The 14,062-nt window shown below is 41.8% G+C and overlaps 1 protein-coding gene across 1 annotated transcript; it reads right to left on the reverse strand.

The window, feature by feature from the left end:
- Nucleotides 1-4,364: 4,364 nt before the first annotated feature.
- LOC143024055 (cytochrome c oxidase subunit 5B, mitochondrial-like) lies at nucleotides 4,365-9,485 on the reverse strand. Its single transcript, XM_076182773.1, has 2 exons — nucleotides 9,414-9,485; nucleotides 4,365-5,522 (listed from the first exon to the last, which is right to left on the reverse strand). Exons 1-2 carry the CDS (start codon nucleotides 9,483-9,485, stop codon nucleotides 5,310-5,312), a joined length of 285 nt encoding a protein of 94 aa, XP_076038888.1. The 3' UTR covers nucleotides 4,365-5,309.
- Nucleotides 9,486-14,062: the final 4,577 nt, after the last annotated feature.

Here is a 14,062-nt window from a genome sequence, read left to right on the forward strand (position 1 = left end):
TGGTCTAGACTCTAGAACGAGAAAGAATGTTTTTTCCAGCCCAAATCACCACCGTGAGTGTTACGGTAATTGCACATGATAGACGCGGTTTTTGGGATCAATTGTCGCAAACTGACTTGAAAACTATGTTAGAATGACGGCGTCGACCATTTTGGAAGACAGAAGAAGAGTGTCCGAAGGTAGCACATGAGTACAATAACACTAGTACACCAAAATGTAAGTACACTAGCACATAAGAAACTAACACACTAGTACACAAGTACACTAGCACACTGCCACACAAGTACATTGGCACACCAGTACACCAGCACACAAGGACATTAATACAGTAGTATTCGTGTACTACTGTGCTATTGTATTTTTGTACTAGTGTGCTGATGGACTAGTGTATTGTGTACTAGTGCATTTATGTACTACTGTGATAGTGTACTTGTGCACTAGATTACTATTGTTCTTATGTACTAGTTTGCTAGAGTAGCTGTGTACTAGTGTGCTATTGGACTTGTGTTCTAGTGTACTAAAGTGATAGTGTGTATAATAGTGTGCTAGTGTACTTTTGTACTGTGTCTGTGGTCTTGTCTACTAGTGTGTTAATGTTCATATATTCTAGTGTACTTGTATATTTCTGTACTACTGTAGTGTCCTATTGTACTTGTGTGCAAGTGTATTTGTTCGCTAGTGTGATAGTGTACTTGTATACTAGTGTGCTAGTATATATGTGCTTATGAACTTGTGTACTAGTGTAATATTGTACTTTTTTACTAGTGTGCTAGTGTACTCCTATACTAGTGTATTGAGCTAGTTTGCTAGTATATATTTCTGTCCTAGTGTTACAGTATATTTATGTGCTAGTGTACTTGTTTTCTATTCTGCTAGTATACTTGTGTGCTAGTGTCCTTGTGCTAATTTACTTCTGTGCTAGTGTATTTATGTGCTAGTGTGTACCAAGTGTTGCCCTGGCTGTTCAACTTATACATGGATAGGGTGGTGCTAGAGGTGACTGCAAGGGCAGTGGGCCAGGGATTGGAGATGGTTAAAGAAAATGGAGAAAAGTGGGAGATAAGCCAGCTGTTTGCTGATGACACTGCGCTTGTAGCAGGATCAGAGGAGGAATTGTGGAAGTTAGTGGCAGAGTTTGGGAAAGTGTGCAAAAGAAGGAAGTTGAAGATAAATGTGGGTAAAAGTAAGGTAATGAGATGTCCAATGGGAGAAAGTGGCAGCAGACTGGAAGTGAGCATTAAGGGAGAGCGACTGGAGGAAGTGGATAGTTTTAGATACTTGGGTGCAAATGTGGCAGGAAAAGGTGGAGTGAAGGTGGAATGTAGGTTGAGAGAAGTGAGTAAATGCCTTGGTGGATTAAAAAGTGTAATGAGAAATAGACATTTGGGAATGGATGCTAAGATGAGATTGTATGAAGGAGTGATTGTGCTGACAGCACTGTACAGGGCAGAGACATGGAACATAAGAGAGGAGTTTGAATGTGTTTGAGATGAAATGTCCAAGAAGTATGATAGGGGTTACTAGGTTGAATAGTGAGAAATGAGGAAGTGAGGAGAACAGGGGTGGAAAGGGAGCTAGGAGATAGAGTTGATGAAAGAGTATTATGATGGTTTGGACACATGGAAAGAATGAGTGAAGAAAGATTAGTAAAAGAAGTGTGGAAAGCAGATGTGGAGGGAGTGAATATGAGGAGGCGAGCTAGGATGAGATGGATGGATGGATGGGGTAAAAGGGGCATTGGGAACGAGGGGAATGACTGTTGAGGAAGGATGGGAGAGGACAGAGGATAAGAGTGAATGGAGAAGGGTTGTGTATGGATGATGTTGCGGTGCATGAAGGGGAGTGGGTGGGGGGTGGGGGTGAGGGAGTATGTACGAGAAATAAATTGATGCAGCCTGAAGGGATTTCTCCCAGTCCTCTCCTTTTCTCCACAAGGGGACAGAGAGGGGGGGGTCATCAAATTAATGAGGCGGCCTTGCTGTGGATGTGTTGTGTCTTGTGTAAGGGGGAAAAAAGCCTTTGGTATATGTGCACTAGTGTGCTAATGTACTAGTGGTAGTATATTAATGTACTTGTGTATTAGTGTAGTACACTATTTGAGTGCATTTGTAAAATACCAGTAGAGTACTAGTACTAGCATGCTAGTATTAGTAAATTTGTGTACTAGTGAGCTACTGCTAGTGTAGTATTAATACTATCATAGTACTGGTGTGCTAGTACTAGTGTATTAATACTAATGTAGTACATGTATTAGTGTACTAGTAGTATACTAGTGTATTAGTAGTCTGCTAGTACTATTGTACTTCGACTTAACATCTGACCAACAGGTCAAGCTTCCTCTGCACGAGGGCTTTGATGGCCGTAGTCTGCCGACACAGGCGGATAGTCTTTATTTGGCAAAGAATCAATATACATGAAGTGCAGACAATGACAAGAACACATACAGGCACTCCTCGTTTAACGACCTACTCGGTTAACGACAACTCAGAGTAACGACGGGCTTTATGACAGACCAATATTCGTTTAACGTAAATCTCCCGAAGTTACGACGTCGTGTACGATAATTAAGTTGGCTGAGGCAAATTTGTATGATGTTATAAATGAACTTGTACTGTGGATATTAGCTGTGAGGTAAAGTGTTCTGAAGCTTAGGTCTACATTACCATCCTGCAAGCTGGAAAAACTACCTGGGGTACAATATATACCGGTAGTGGTAAATTTTTAGTTTCGACCAAGGGCGCAATATAGCAATAGAAAATGATTAATTTTGTAAATTATAATGTATCAACGTGATATGCAATTTTGTGAGCGGAAATAAAAAAAAAGGTGTTAAAACAAATTTCGTAAGTAACGAAGTCATGTCGGACGAATGGTTTGTTATGATAGATGCCGATGTTGAGGAAATGAAAGGATGATAAATTCGCCTAACCTAATCTGTGTTTGATAAATCATTACCTGCAAATTAAATGTCATCCGGCTCGTCCTCGTTGTCGTCATCGTGAGAGACGTTGGCAGACGACAAGATGGCGTCCCGATCCTATGCTACCGACTTCGTTCATTAGCATATTTTCTTGTAGTATGGTATTTTTTACTTTCATTTCCGCCCACAAAATTGCATATTACGTTGATACATTTTAATTTACAAAATTAATAATTAATTTTCTATTGCTATATTGCGCCCATGGTCGAAACTAAAAAAATACCCCAGTATTCAATATGGAATGTCAGCATACGCGGATTTGGTCATATACGGTAATTTCGGGAACATTATTCTACAGCTGCATCAACATGTTATAGTGAATGCTACAGTGCAGCTAGGGTCACCTATTAATTAATTCTAAAATCTTGTCTGTATCTCAGGAAGGAGTGGGCAATTAGTATGAGCACTAGGAAGTAGTACATTATAACCTGAAGCACCAGAAGTAGGGTACAGGTAAACGTCGACTTACGATGGCCGCGACTTACGATTGTTCGACTTTACGATGACGACGACGACGACGACGATATGATAATTTAACCCCTTCCATACGGTGCCGCACACGTAGGCGTCATTAGGAGCAAGTGGATTCGCGACGCTGCCATATCGGCGTCTTGATTATATTTATTGTAGTCGCCCCTGTGTTTTTACATTCTCTCAAATGTGCCCTAAATCCCATTCTCTGTGGTTTTCAAAATTCGCGGGTGAAAGAGAGAACGATCGATATAAGCGGTGACTATATTTTATGATGCGAGTATTATTACGTCACGTCGTACGGCTGGCATTGGCTGCTGCCCGCGAGATTTAAGTTCCGTACTGAAAATACATATTATAGTGTTTGAATATGGTAAAAAGGATAAAAATAATTAAATAAACTACTGTACATGTTTAATAGGCTATATTCAGTATCTCTGGTGGTTAATATACAGGTAGGCTAGGTACAGTGACCACGGAACAGTGATACACAAATTGGGGATCGACTTACGATGAAATCGTCTTACGATGGCTCTATCGAAACCTAATGCCATCGTAAGTCGACGTTTACCTGTACAGGGGACCAGTACTCGTATGAATAAAACAACAAGGAGAACGAGGAAAAAGTCCAATTACCTTGTTGCCTGGTGCTCTGATTCACCAGACTTGTATTATGGTCAGATCATAACTGTTCTCGGACCCTACCTGAGACATATACCGTACTATGACTAGCAAAACAAAGGTGGAAACCAATTTGTAACATCATTGTTGTACTAAACTAAACTTCTGAAGGACAAAAAAAAAGGGGGGGGGGAGGTTAGAACAGTTAAGAGTGAACGCAGATTTGGATGGTATTACTCATGGAGTCAGGTATCCCTCACTAAGCTAGTAGTACATAAAATATCTACTCTTGGTTATTGGAAGTAGCGAGGGAGCCATTGTTGAGGATCAAGAGAATATGAAACCATTATACTGGAGACTTTTTTTTTTCTAATTTCTGCCTTTGCCAAGATAAGGAGGAGGGAGGGAGGAAGGGGGGTGGATGAGAGTGGAATATGTGGGGATGGAATGGGTGGAAGTGAATTTTATGCCTTTGTTTTTTTGCCGCCTCCCTTGTAAGGGGGAAAAAGCTTTGGCATATATTTTTATGTACGTTCAAGTTTTTATTTTTTATTTTTTTCTTTAATCAATAGAAGGCAATCTTTTTTGCTCTATTGGCTGCAAGTCAATCTAGGTTCCACTGGTGGACTATGTGTTGCGATGTAGTTAGTAAGGCTCCTTTTCTGGGATTGACAAGGCAACAGCTGTTCATTACACATGAGCTGTAATGCCAACAGATGCAAAGAAGCACATTGACGAGCTTTAGATAAACAGGACACTGGCAGCATCTATCGTAAGAGTGAGAGGGCAATCAAACCAGTTGCATTTATATATATCAAATGATGTTCATACATGGCCCCTATCCTGCACTTGCCAATGCCTACAGGATCAAGTTGCCTTCATCTTAGGGGGGAATGATAAAATAGGATGAGAGAGAGTCCACATGTACATGACTATTTACAAATACAAAAGGTCACCCACCCCCCTAGCCTCTCTTTTTCCCTACTTGCATCAACTACAATATGAAAGTCCCAATTCCACTGGTACACATTTTACAATTCAATCTTTCCCATTCTTGGGGGGTGGGCAGAGGGGAGGGGGGAAGGGGCACAACACTTATCATCAAATGTTTGACACCTACAACACAGCCCACCCACTTCCTCTTCAGGTTTGCTGCAGCTGCCCTGACATATGCAGTGACAACTAAGAAGCCAACTGTAGGAGGCAGACAGCTGGCCTCTGGAGATGGGTAACGCGCCTACACCATCGGTTTGGCATCATCAAATTTGAACCAGTACCCGCACTCGCAGCGTTTGGCCTCTCCCGTGTGCAGCCACATCCGGTTGACGCAGGTCGCATCCTCCTCACAGATGCAGCCCACCAGTCGCGAGGCATAGAAGGAGGGCACCATTGTTTGATTGGAGGAATCGCCACTCACACACTTGTACACACGCATATCGAAGGGGTTCTGCTGCTGGATATGAAAGGCAGCATTAGTTCCAAAAGGAGAATCCCCACCATTAGTAGTACAGTGAGTCCTCCTTATACGGTAATTCTTTATCCGATAAATTCACAGTTACGGTATTTGGTAATTACTACCCTCAATGCTATTTACGGTAAGAAAAATTCACAGATATGGTATCCACTAGATATTTTGAAGAGGAAAGAGCAGGGAGAAGGTACATCTGCCATATCCTATTATTACATGTTATAATGGGTTCAGTATGCGGTAATTTCAATTTGCGGTAAGGTTTTCAGGAATGCATATGTACCATATAATGAGGACTTACTGTACAATATTGTGGACATGTGGCCCTGCTACAAAATAAAGTGTTAAAGGGTATGAAGATGGTAGGCTGAAACATTTGTATTAAAAATTAATTTTATTTATTCTTTCATATACCATGGGCTTTCCCCCCTCTTACCAGGGAGGTTGCCAAAGTCAAAAGTCATATACCCACTCCCATCCATTCCACTTCCTCTCATCTTAGCCCACTGCCCTGGGTCAGTGGTCTAGGCAGCAAGACACTACAAGGCCAGGTCACTTGTTCAGTGACCTCCCCTCATGCAGAAATGGGGAAGCTAGGGAGAATTCCCTTCCAGCTGTGTCAAGATATCATTCACACACAACTACTTCTTAATGCCCCCATCCCCCACCACCTCCCTTCCTTCCTTGCATCACAGTATCATCCACACACAGCCATTTTCCACTCGCCCCTATCTCCTTGATCCTTGTTCAAGGAAGGACATTGCACAAAGTCAAATCTATACATCTACATACCAAGGGCTTTATCCCACTTACATGGGAGGTAGCATAGTCAAAAGACATATTCACACCCACTCCCAACCATTCCCTTCCTATCCAACATCCTTTTCTTTCTCTCATCTTTGGGTCTCATGGATGAGAGAGAGAGAGAGAGAGAGAGATAAGGAGAAATCCCTTTGGAATGCCTTGATTGAGAGGACTTACTAAAGTGGGACAGAGGAAAAACAAGAGGACATGCAATGAAACTCAAAAAAGATAACTATAGAAGAGACCTGAAAAAGTACAGCTTCCCACACAGAGTGATAGATATATGGAACAAACTGGATGAAGAAATAGTGTGTGCTAACACAATACAAGAATTTAAGAACAAACTTGATCTTGCAAGATACAAAAATGGGTCACCACGAGCACAGCTCCCCTTCCCGTATAATACAACTAGGTAAATACACTATAATTTTCCACTCCCCCAATCCTTTCTTGTTCAATAGACATAGAATAGATGCAGGGGGATATAACTTCAAGCTAGAGGGAAGGGGTTTTTGCAACCTACTCCCCATGTCACAACCACCAAACTTGCTTGCTGTGTGGGTTACCTTGCAAATGTGGCCCTAGAACACATCAATCCAGACTCAGGTGACCCTCCAGTGGGCTCTCTGCATATGGGATGATGGAGTACTGGCTAGGTCGGGAGGTTTACAATAGATGCAGTGGCACTCGGAGGCAAGAGGACCAGGTTGTGGCAAAATCAGTTGTGAAGGTTACACCTACTATTATTAGCTGGGCTGCAATGGGGGCCCACCTCACTGGAGTAGCTGTAGGCATATCTGACCTACCATAGGTTCCTATGATTGATGAGCTTATATGCATGTGAGTGAAGCAACAACCCATCAGCATCTGCTTCCAATCCATATCAATTGCTAGGGCGAAATGAAGTACAAGGACTCCTTGCAAGTTATGTGGAAAGATTTGTGGCAACACGCCACTGCTGCAGTTTCCCCTGAACGCGTATGGCTTTATTGTAAATAAAATCTGTAAACTTGGTAGGATCATTGTTGCACGTCAATTATAGTCAAATCATACATTGTAAATATTGTATCACATTCAAGGACATTGTATTGTGGAATCTATTTGTATATAACATTATTTGCATACTTTGTACAGAACATTAATGTATTCATTGTGTATTATTTATGTCATGGTGGACGGGAAATCAAATGATAAGTCCCAAAGAGATATGGAGTTTGTTTCATTTTCCCTTCTCTTGGAACAATACCCATTTACCATAATATGATAACCAATCACATCAGATTTAACAGGACAGGAACTGAAACATAATGGGAGAAACCAGGAGCAATGGATTCAATGACAAACATGATGGACAAAGCTCCGTGAAAGCCCACAAGCAAATTGACTTAGGACCCACTATTTCCCAGCCTTGGTCAAAAGTACAGCATAAACAAGTTAGCAAATACAGCATTAACTGTTCTTTTAGTTTGCACCAGGTCATCTGTAGTGCTGCAACCTGCTCAGAGGGAATTACACTTCCGATGTCAGGAGGGTCAGAATGACACAATCTCTTTAACAACTCTGCTGGGGCAATTAGCGAGTGCAACTGGAAGTCAGCTGTCCTTTTGAAGACTGATACCATCTCTCAAGGTGGTTGGGAAAGTATAATGATACAATTTAATGCAGAATTCATACTATATTGTGTTGTTATCATTACCTAGACTGTCTGGCTGAGGAGTCCCACAGTCTGAGGCTGTTGCTTTTTGGCTGCTTCTGTTGGCATCAGGCATATCAGGAGTGCAACACAGCAAGGCTCAGCCTTTCCACAGCAAGGTCCAAGAATTAGCTAAAGCTGGTTTATTACCACTAATTCCCTCTCTATTTTACTCTTCCCCAATTGCACCCAAACTGTCTTTTACCTCATTCTGTTGTCTAAGAATGATATTTTGATGCAACCTAAAGGGATCCCCCCCCCACCACCCCTTCTCTTTGTCTTGCATGAGGGGACAGGGAGAAGGGTCAACAATAAATGAAGTACCCTTGCTGTGGATGTGCTGTCTTGCAACACTGCTTCTGAGCCAGGGCAGTGGGTGAGATGCAGGGATGACCAGTCATCCTAAAGAAGCCAAAAAAAGATGGAGGGAAGAGGGTGGAGGGGGGTGTAGTATGTAAGGGATGAAATGGGTGGGAATGGATTTATGCTTTTGACTTTTGGCTACCTCCCTTGTAAGGGATATATGTATTATTATTAGATGGATGGGGTAAAAGGGGCATTGGGAAAGGAAGGGAGAAGACAGAAGATAGAGGTGAGTGGAGAATGGCTGTGTATGGATGATGCTGTGATGCAGGGAAGGGAATGGATGGGGGATGAGGGAGTATGTGTGAATGACATCTTGACACAACCCAAAAGGGATTTCTTTCTGTCTTCTCTTTTCTGCAAGTGGGGATGGATAGAGAGAGAGAGGAGACGGGGGGTCACCAATTAAATGAAGCAGTGGGCTAGATGCAGGGATGGTAAGTCATCCAGGAGACAAGAAAAGTGGGAGGGAGGGGTGGTGATGAATGAGAGTGGAGTATGTGGGGATGAAATGGGTGGGAGTGGATTTATACCTTTGACTTTGACTACCTCCCTTGTATGGGGGAAAAAGCTGTTGGTATATGTACGTGTTCCACTCAACTTCACTGTATAGTCTCCTGCTTTCCCCACTCCTGGTTAGTCTCTCTTTTTTTCATTCTTTCCGTGCCTCTACCACCTCGACACCCTACCTGGCCTATTACACCTCCCTCCCCCACCTAATTCTCTTGCCTCATTTCTCATTCCAAAGTCTCCCTCTGTGATACTGCCACTGTGAGGCTCCAGTCATCAATATCTTCATTGCACAACATTACACCTCCCTCCCCCACCTAATTCTCTTGCCTCATTTCTCATTCCAAAGTCTCCCTCTGTGATACTGCCACTGTGAGGCTCCAGTCATCAATATCTTCATTGCACAACAATGAACTATCATATCAGCAAAACCAGTGAAAAAGTTAACAGAACCTGTCTCCAAGGGAAGACAAACTTGAGCAAATGTTATTTCAAGTTCCTACCTCATTACCAGCCACTTTGGACAGGAGTTCCTGCTTCACCAACCCAGTAGCATGCTCTAAAGGGTCGGTCATCACTGCAAAAGAGGACACACTCAGTACAGCAAAGAGGTAGCACAAACTATGGCTGAATCTTGGAGAAAGTAGACGGATAGAAAGAAAAGGAAAATAATGATATGAACAAAAACAAATTAAAACTAATGCCCATTCATCTTCCACCAAGAGTTTTTACATTACAATCAATTAACCCGTTACCCCTGATCTCTTGGAGAAAACCTGTGGGCCTGACATCCTCCTCCAGGCAGGTCCACAAGTCACACAGGGACGATATAGTATGTTGTTAATGTGGGGCATTGTAGTATTGTGTGTCCTCTGTGTTGGGGGGGCATCATGGGAAGTTTGAATCTGTGGCCAGGCCTTTTATGAGTTCTATATTACATTCAAAAGTAATGGAGCTATTCTCCAAATGACAATCACTGTCATTCTAAGATAGAGCCCATTTGTAGCTGTAGCAGTGACCCTGAATTCTGTGAACTGGTTTGATCATGTTTTCTGTGTTTTATTTCTCAGAGTGAAAGAGGAGTAACACAACAGTGATTTTATAATGCATGTAGTGTGATGTATTGTACATTAGGCATCCATTGCTGCATGCAATAATTTGCCCTTTATTAAAGAGGTTAATCAGAGATTATTCCTGACTAGCTCTGCTGATAATCTGTGAAACTAGTCTGAAATAACCTCACATAAAGATGATTACATTTCCTCTTCACATTTATGTCAACCTATCAGAATGTCTAACACATGTGTGCATGCCCAGACACACACAAATACACACTACCCTCATATTAATGGATCCCAATGCAACAGATTCTCGATTTAGTGAACAAATTATTCCGTCCTTTAGAGGTGAATGATGGACCAATAATCCGATGCTGCCTACAGTTGTCTGATACAAGACAAGTTCAGGCCACCAACACCAGGCCTGTTGTGTGTGTTACAACTAATCAATAATACAATATTATTACATCCTTTTCAGGTAGAGTCAAAGAAATCAATAAATGTATACTGTACCAAATTACCAACAATGGTCATTTGTCTGTTATTTACCAATTATCTCCGTTCTGTTTACATTTGACAGGAATGGACCACTCTGCATGCATTTGTCCATTAAATGGAGGGTCAAGTGTATATAATTGAATCAATGGTACTTGCCCCACCCCCCACTATTCCAAAAGAGCATATGTTAGGAGGCACATACTCCATAGCAGCGGCCAAAAATGTCATCTCTGCATTGTGTGTTTTGAGGAAACATTGGGGCAACAGGTAACAGTCACTCACTGCTGGTAATCAGAGAGGAGTGCAGCTAGGGAGGGTCCCTCCTTCGGTAACAGTGCATTACCCACAGCTAGGAGGAAAAGAAGTACCAATGGTGGTATGTCACCACTGCCTCCCTCCACAACCAGGTCACAACTGCATTGTACACAGATGATTCAAGTGGATTTTGTATCAGTGACAATGAGAAAATAAATCAGGAAGTATTACTGACGGAGTGGAAAGTCAGCTGCAAAGATTCTACCTCAAATTCCCTGCCTCGTACTGACAGCAGTAACACCTTCATTTGAAACTTGTGGGGCAACAGCAGATGTTATTCAGCAGATACAGTAAATACTTGATATAACACTCTTTGGAGTGTAAAACTATACCTGATGGTACCTTTTGCTGCCATCCAACGTATGGATATGGATTCCTTGTCAGTCTTTTTATTTATTTATTTTTTTCTAAAGGGAGATCTGCAAACTCTTCCATGCAGGGTTGTGGAGTGACACAAACCCTCCTACTCCGACTCTACTCGTATTTTTGGCACTACCGACTCCGACTCCTCTTCGTGTAATTAACTGATTATAGCCTACATATTTTATAAAGCCTATACAACACACATTCACTCCAATCTTGAGTAGACTTATATCATTATAACTGGTTTATATCAAATATTAAACATATATGTTATAGTGTGGCTTTCCTATGTTTGACCTCTTCATTAATACTTTATAAGTGAAGTAGAGACAAAATTTTTGAAAGGATATTGAAGAGAATTCAGTATAAAAAAAATAAATAAATAAATAAAAAAATCTATACTGTCAAGCCATGTCCACACAGTCGAGCAATGTCCGTCGGGCACGAAAGCTTTGCCCTTGTACGAGCAGTTTCAGCAGGCAAACCATCAAACTGTCCACTCCCTGCGCCAATAGAGGACAGTGGATGGAGGTCTTCCGTCACTGCCAAACACATGAGGTAAGGTGCAGGCAGATCCACTGACGACCACGTTATTAGTACACCATGTCCACACCGAGTATTAGTGCATATTGGTCATGACCTCAGCTAGAGACCTCGTTTTTCTGCAAAGACACCAGCTAGCGAATACCTGTGAAATTTATATCTCCGAATAGTGTTAAGTGATTGTGTTGTGTTTTTGTGATTGTATACGTATAGCGCTATACAGTTACATATATAAGATAAAGTGCAGTGTTCTATTTAAATTCAAAACAGTTTTCTGTTACTGTACTCCAAAGGTAGGAGAAATAGTATAAGGTAAGCAGAGTAAGCTTCGCGTATTTAGTTTATTAGAGACCGCTTTGATTTTGTTGTTGTTGTTGATTTGTATTTTCTCTTTGCCGTTTTTATTGCTAAAGGGGGAGCGAAATGGCTTGTGAAGGTTGCGTGAACCTAGAGGTCCGTCTCAGGATGTGTGAGGAGGAAATTCGTCTTCTCAGGAGTGCGCTCCGTGAGAAGAGTGAACCCTCCCCACAACCCAAAGAGCGTTCCACTTCTTCACCTACTGTCACTGCCACGAGCGAGTGGCGCTCCGTGGGGTCCCGTTTGTCGAGCCCGCGTTCGGTAGACGTGTGCCCTGTGGAGCAACCGCTGGCTCTAGCCAATCGTTTTGCTCTACTAGAGGATGAAGTGGCTGAAAACCAGGAGTTCTTGGTGGTGGGGGACTCCATGGTGCGAGGCTATGACGATATCCTGCAGCGGAAGACTAAGCGATGTTGCAAGCTTGTATGTCAACCGGGCCGTGGGATTGTCGATTGTACCCAGTCCATCAGGGAGCAAGGACGGAAGAACACGGTGACGATTGTTCATACGGGAAGTAACGATGTAGGTGGGGTGAGATCAGAGGAGCTTGTTCGGAATTACAAGGTCCTACTTCGGGAGATGAAGGAACGTGGGAGCCGTCACGTAGTCTGTGGGATCCTCCCGAGGATCTACGCAGGCTCGTGTTGGAACAGTAGAGCCATAGGGATCAATGATAGGATATCGCAGTTGTGCACACAATTGGGATACCACTTTCTTGATCCTTGGTATCTCTTTTCTAGGTGCCATGACCTTTACGCTTCTGATGGGATCCACCTTACCCGCAGAGGCAAAGATGTTCTTACAAACCTCATTGTGGGAGTTTGTAATGAACTAGCTCCTTTTTTAGGGTAGAAGCCAAAAGGGAAGGGGAAATAGAATGTACTTGGGAAAACAGTGTAGAGTATAGCATTAATGTAGAACAAAATGCCAATATAGAACAAAATATAATTTTAGGATATAATGTCGCTAGAGGACGAAATGTCACATTAGGATGTAATGTTATAGGACAAAATGTCGCAATGGGATGTACTGAGAGTGGAGGACAAAAGATCACGATGGGAAGTAATGATAGTGGAGAACAAAATATCACGATAGGTTGTAATGATAATGGAGGAGAAAATATCACGGTAGGATATAATGTCAGTGAAGGACAAAATATAATTTTAGAAAGGGATACCGGACAGAATGTCAATGAAGGCCAAAATATCATGATAGGATGTAATGCCTGTAGAGGACGAAATGTCACATTAGGATGTAATGTCATAGGACAAAATGTTGCAATGGGATATAATGACAGTGGAGGACAAAAGATCACGATGGGAAGTAATGATAGTGGAGAACAAAATATCACGATAGGATGTAATGATAATGGAGGAGAAAATATCACGGTAGGATATAATGTCAGTGATAGTGGAGAACATAATATCACGATTGGATGTAATGATAATAGAGGAGAAAATATCACGGTAGGATATAATGTCAGTGAAGGACAAAATATAATTTTAGGAAGGGATACCAGACGGAATGTCAATGAAGGCCAAAATATCATGATAGGATGTAATGTCGCTAGAGGACGAAATGTCACATTAGGATGTAATGTCATAGGACAAAATGTCGCAATAGGATGTAATGAGAGTGGAGGACAAAAGATCACGATGGGAAGTAACGATAGTGGAGAACAAAATATCACGATAGGATGTAATGATAATGGAGGAGAAAATATCACGGTAGGATATAATGTCAGTGAAGGACAAAATATAATTTTAGGAAGGGATACCGGACAGATTGTCAATGAAGGCCAAAATATAAAGATAGGATGTAATGTCAGTGGAAGACAAAAGATCACGATGGGATGTAATTATAGTGGAGGAAAAAATATCATGTACTTTAATGCTCGTAGTATTAGGAACAAATTTCAAGAAATACAGGCTTATGTCAAAAGCAAAAATCCCGATATGATAGGAATAACTGAGACATGGTTAAATGGTACAGAGTTCGAAGCTGAATTTAATATTGCG

Source organism: Oratosquilla oratoria, unplaced genomic scaffold, assembly GCF_046742065.1.
Source record: "Oratosquilla oratoria isolate Oo_2021 unplaced genomic scaffold, ASM4674206v1 SCAFFOLD86, whole genome shotgun sequence".
NCBI lineage: Eukaryota > Metazoa > Arthropoda > Malacostraca > Stomatopoda > Squillidae > Oratosquilla > Oratosquilla oratoria.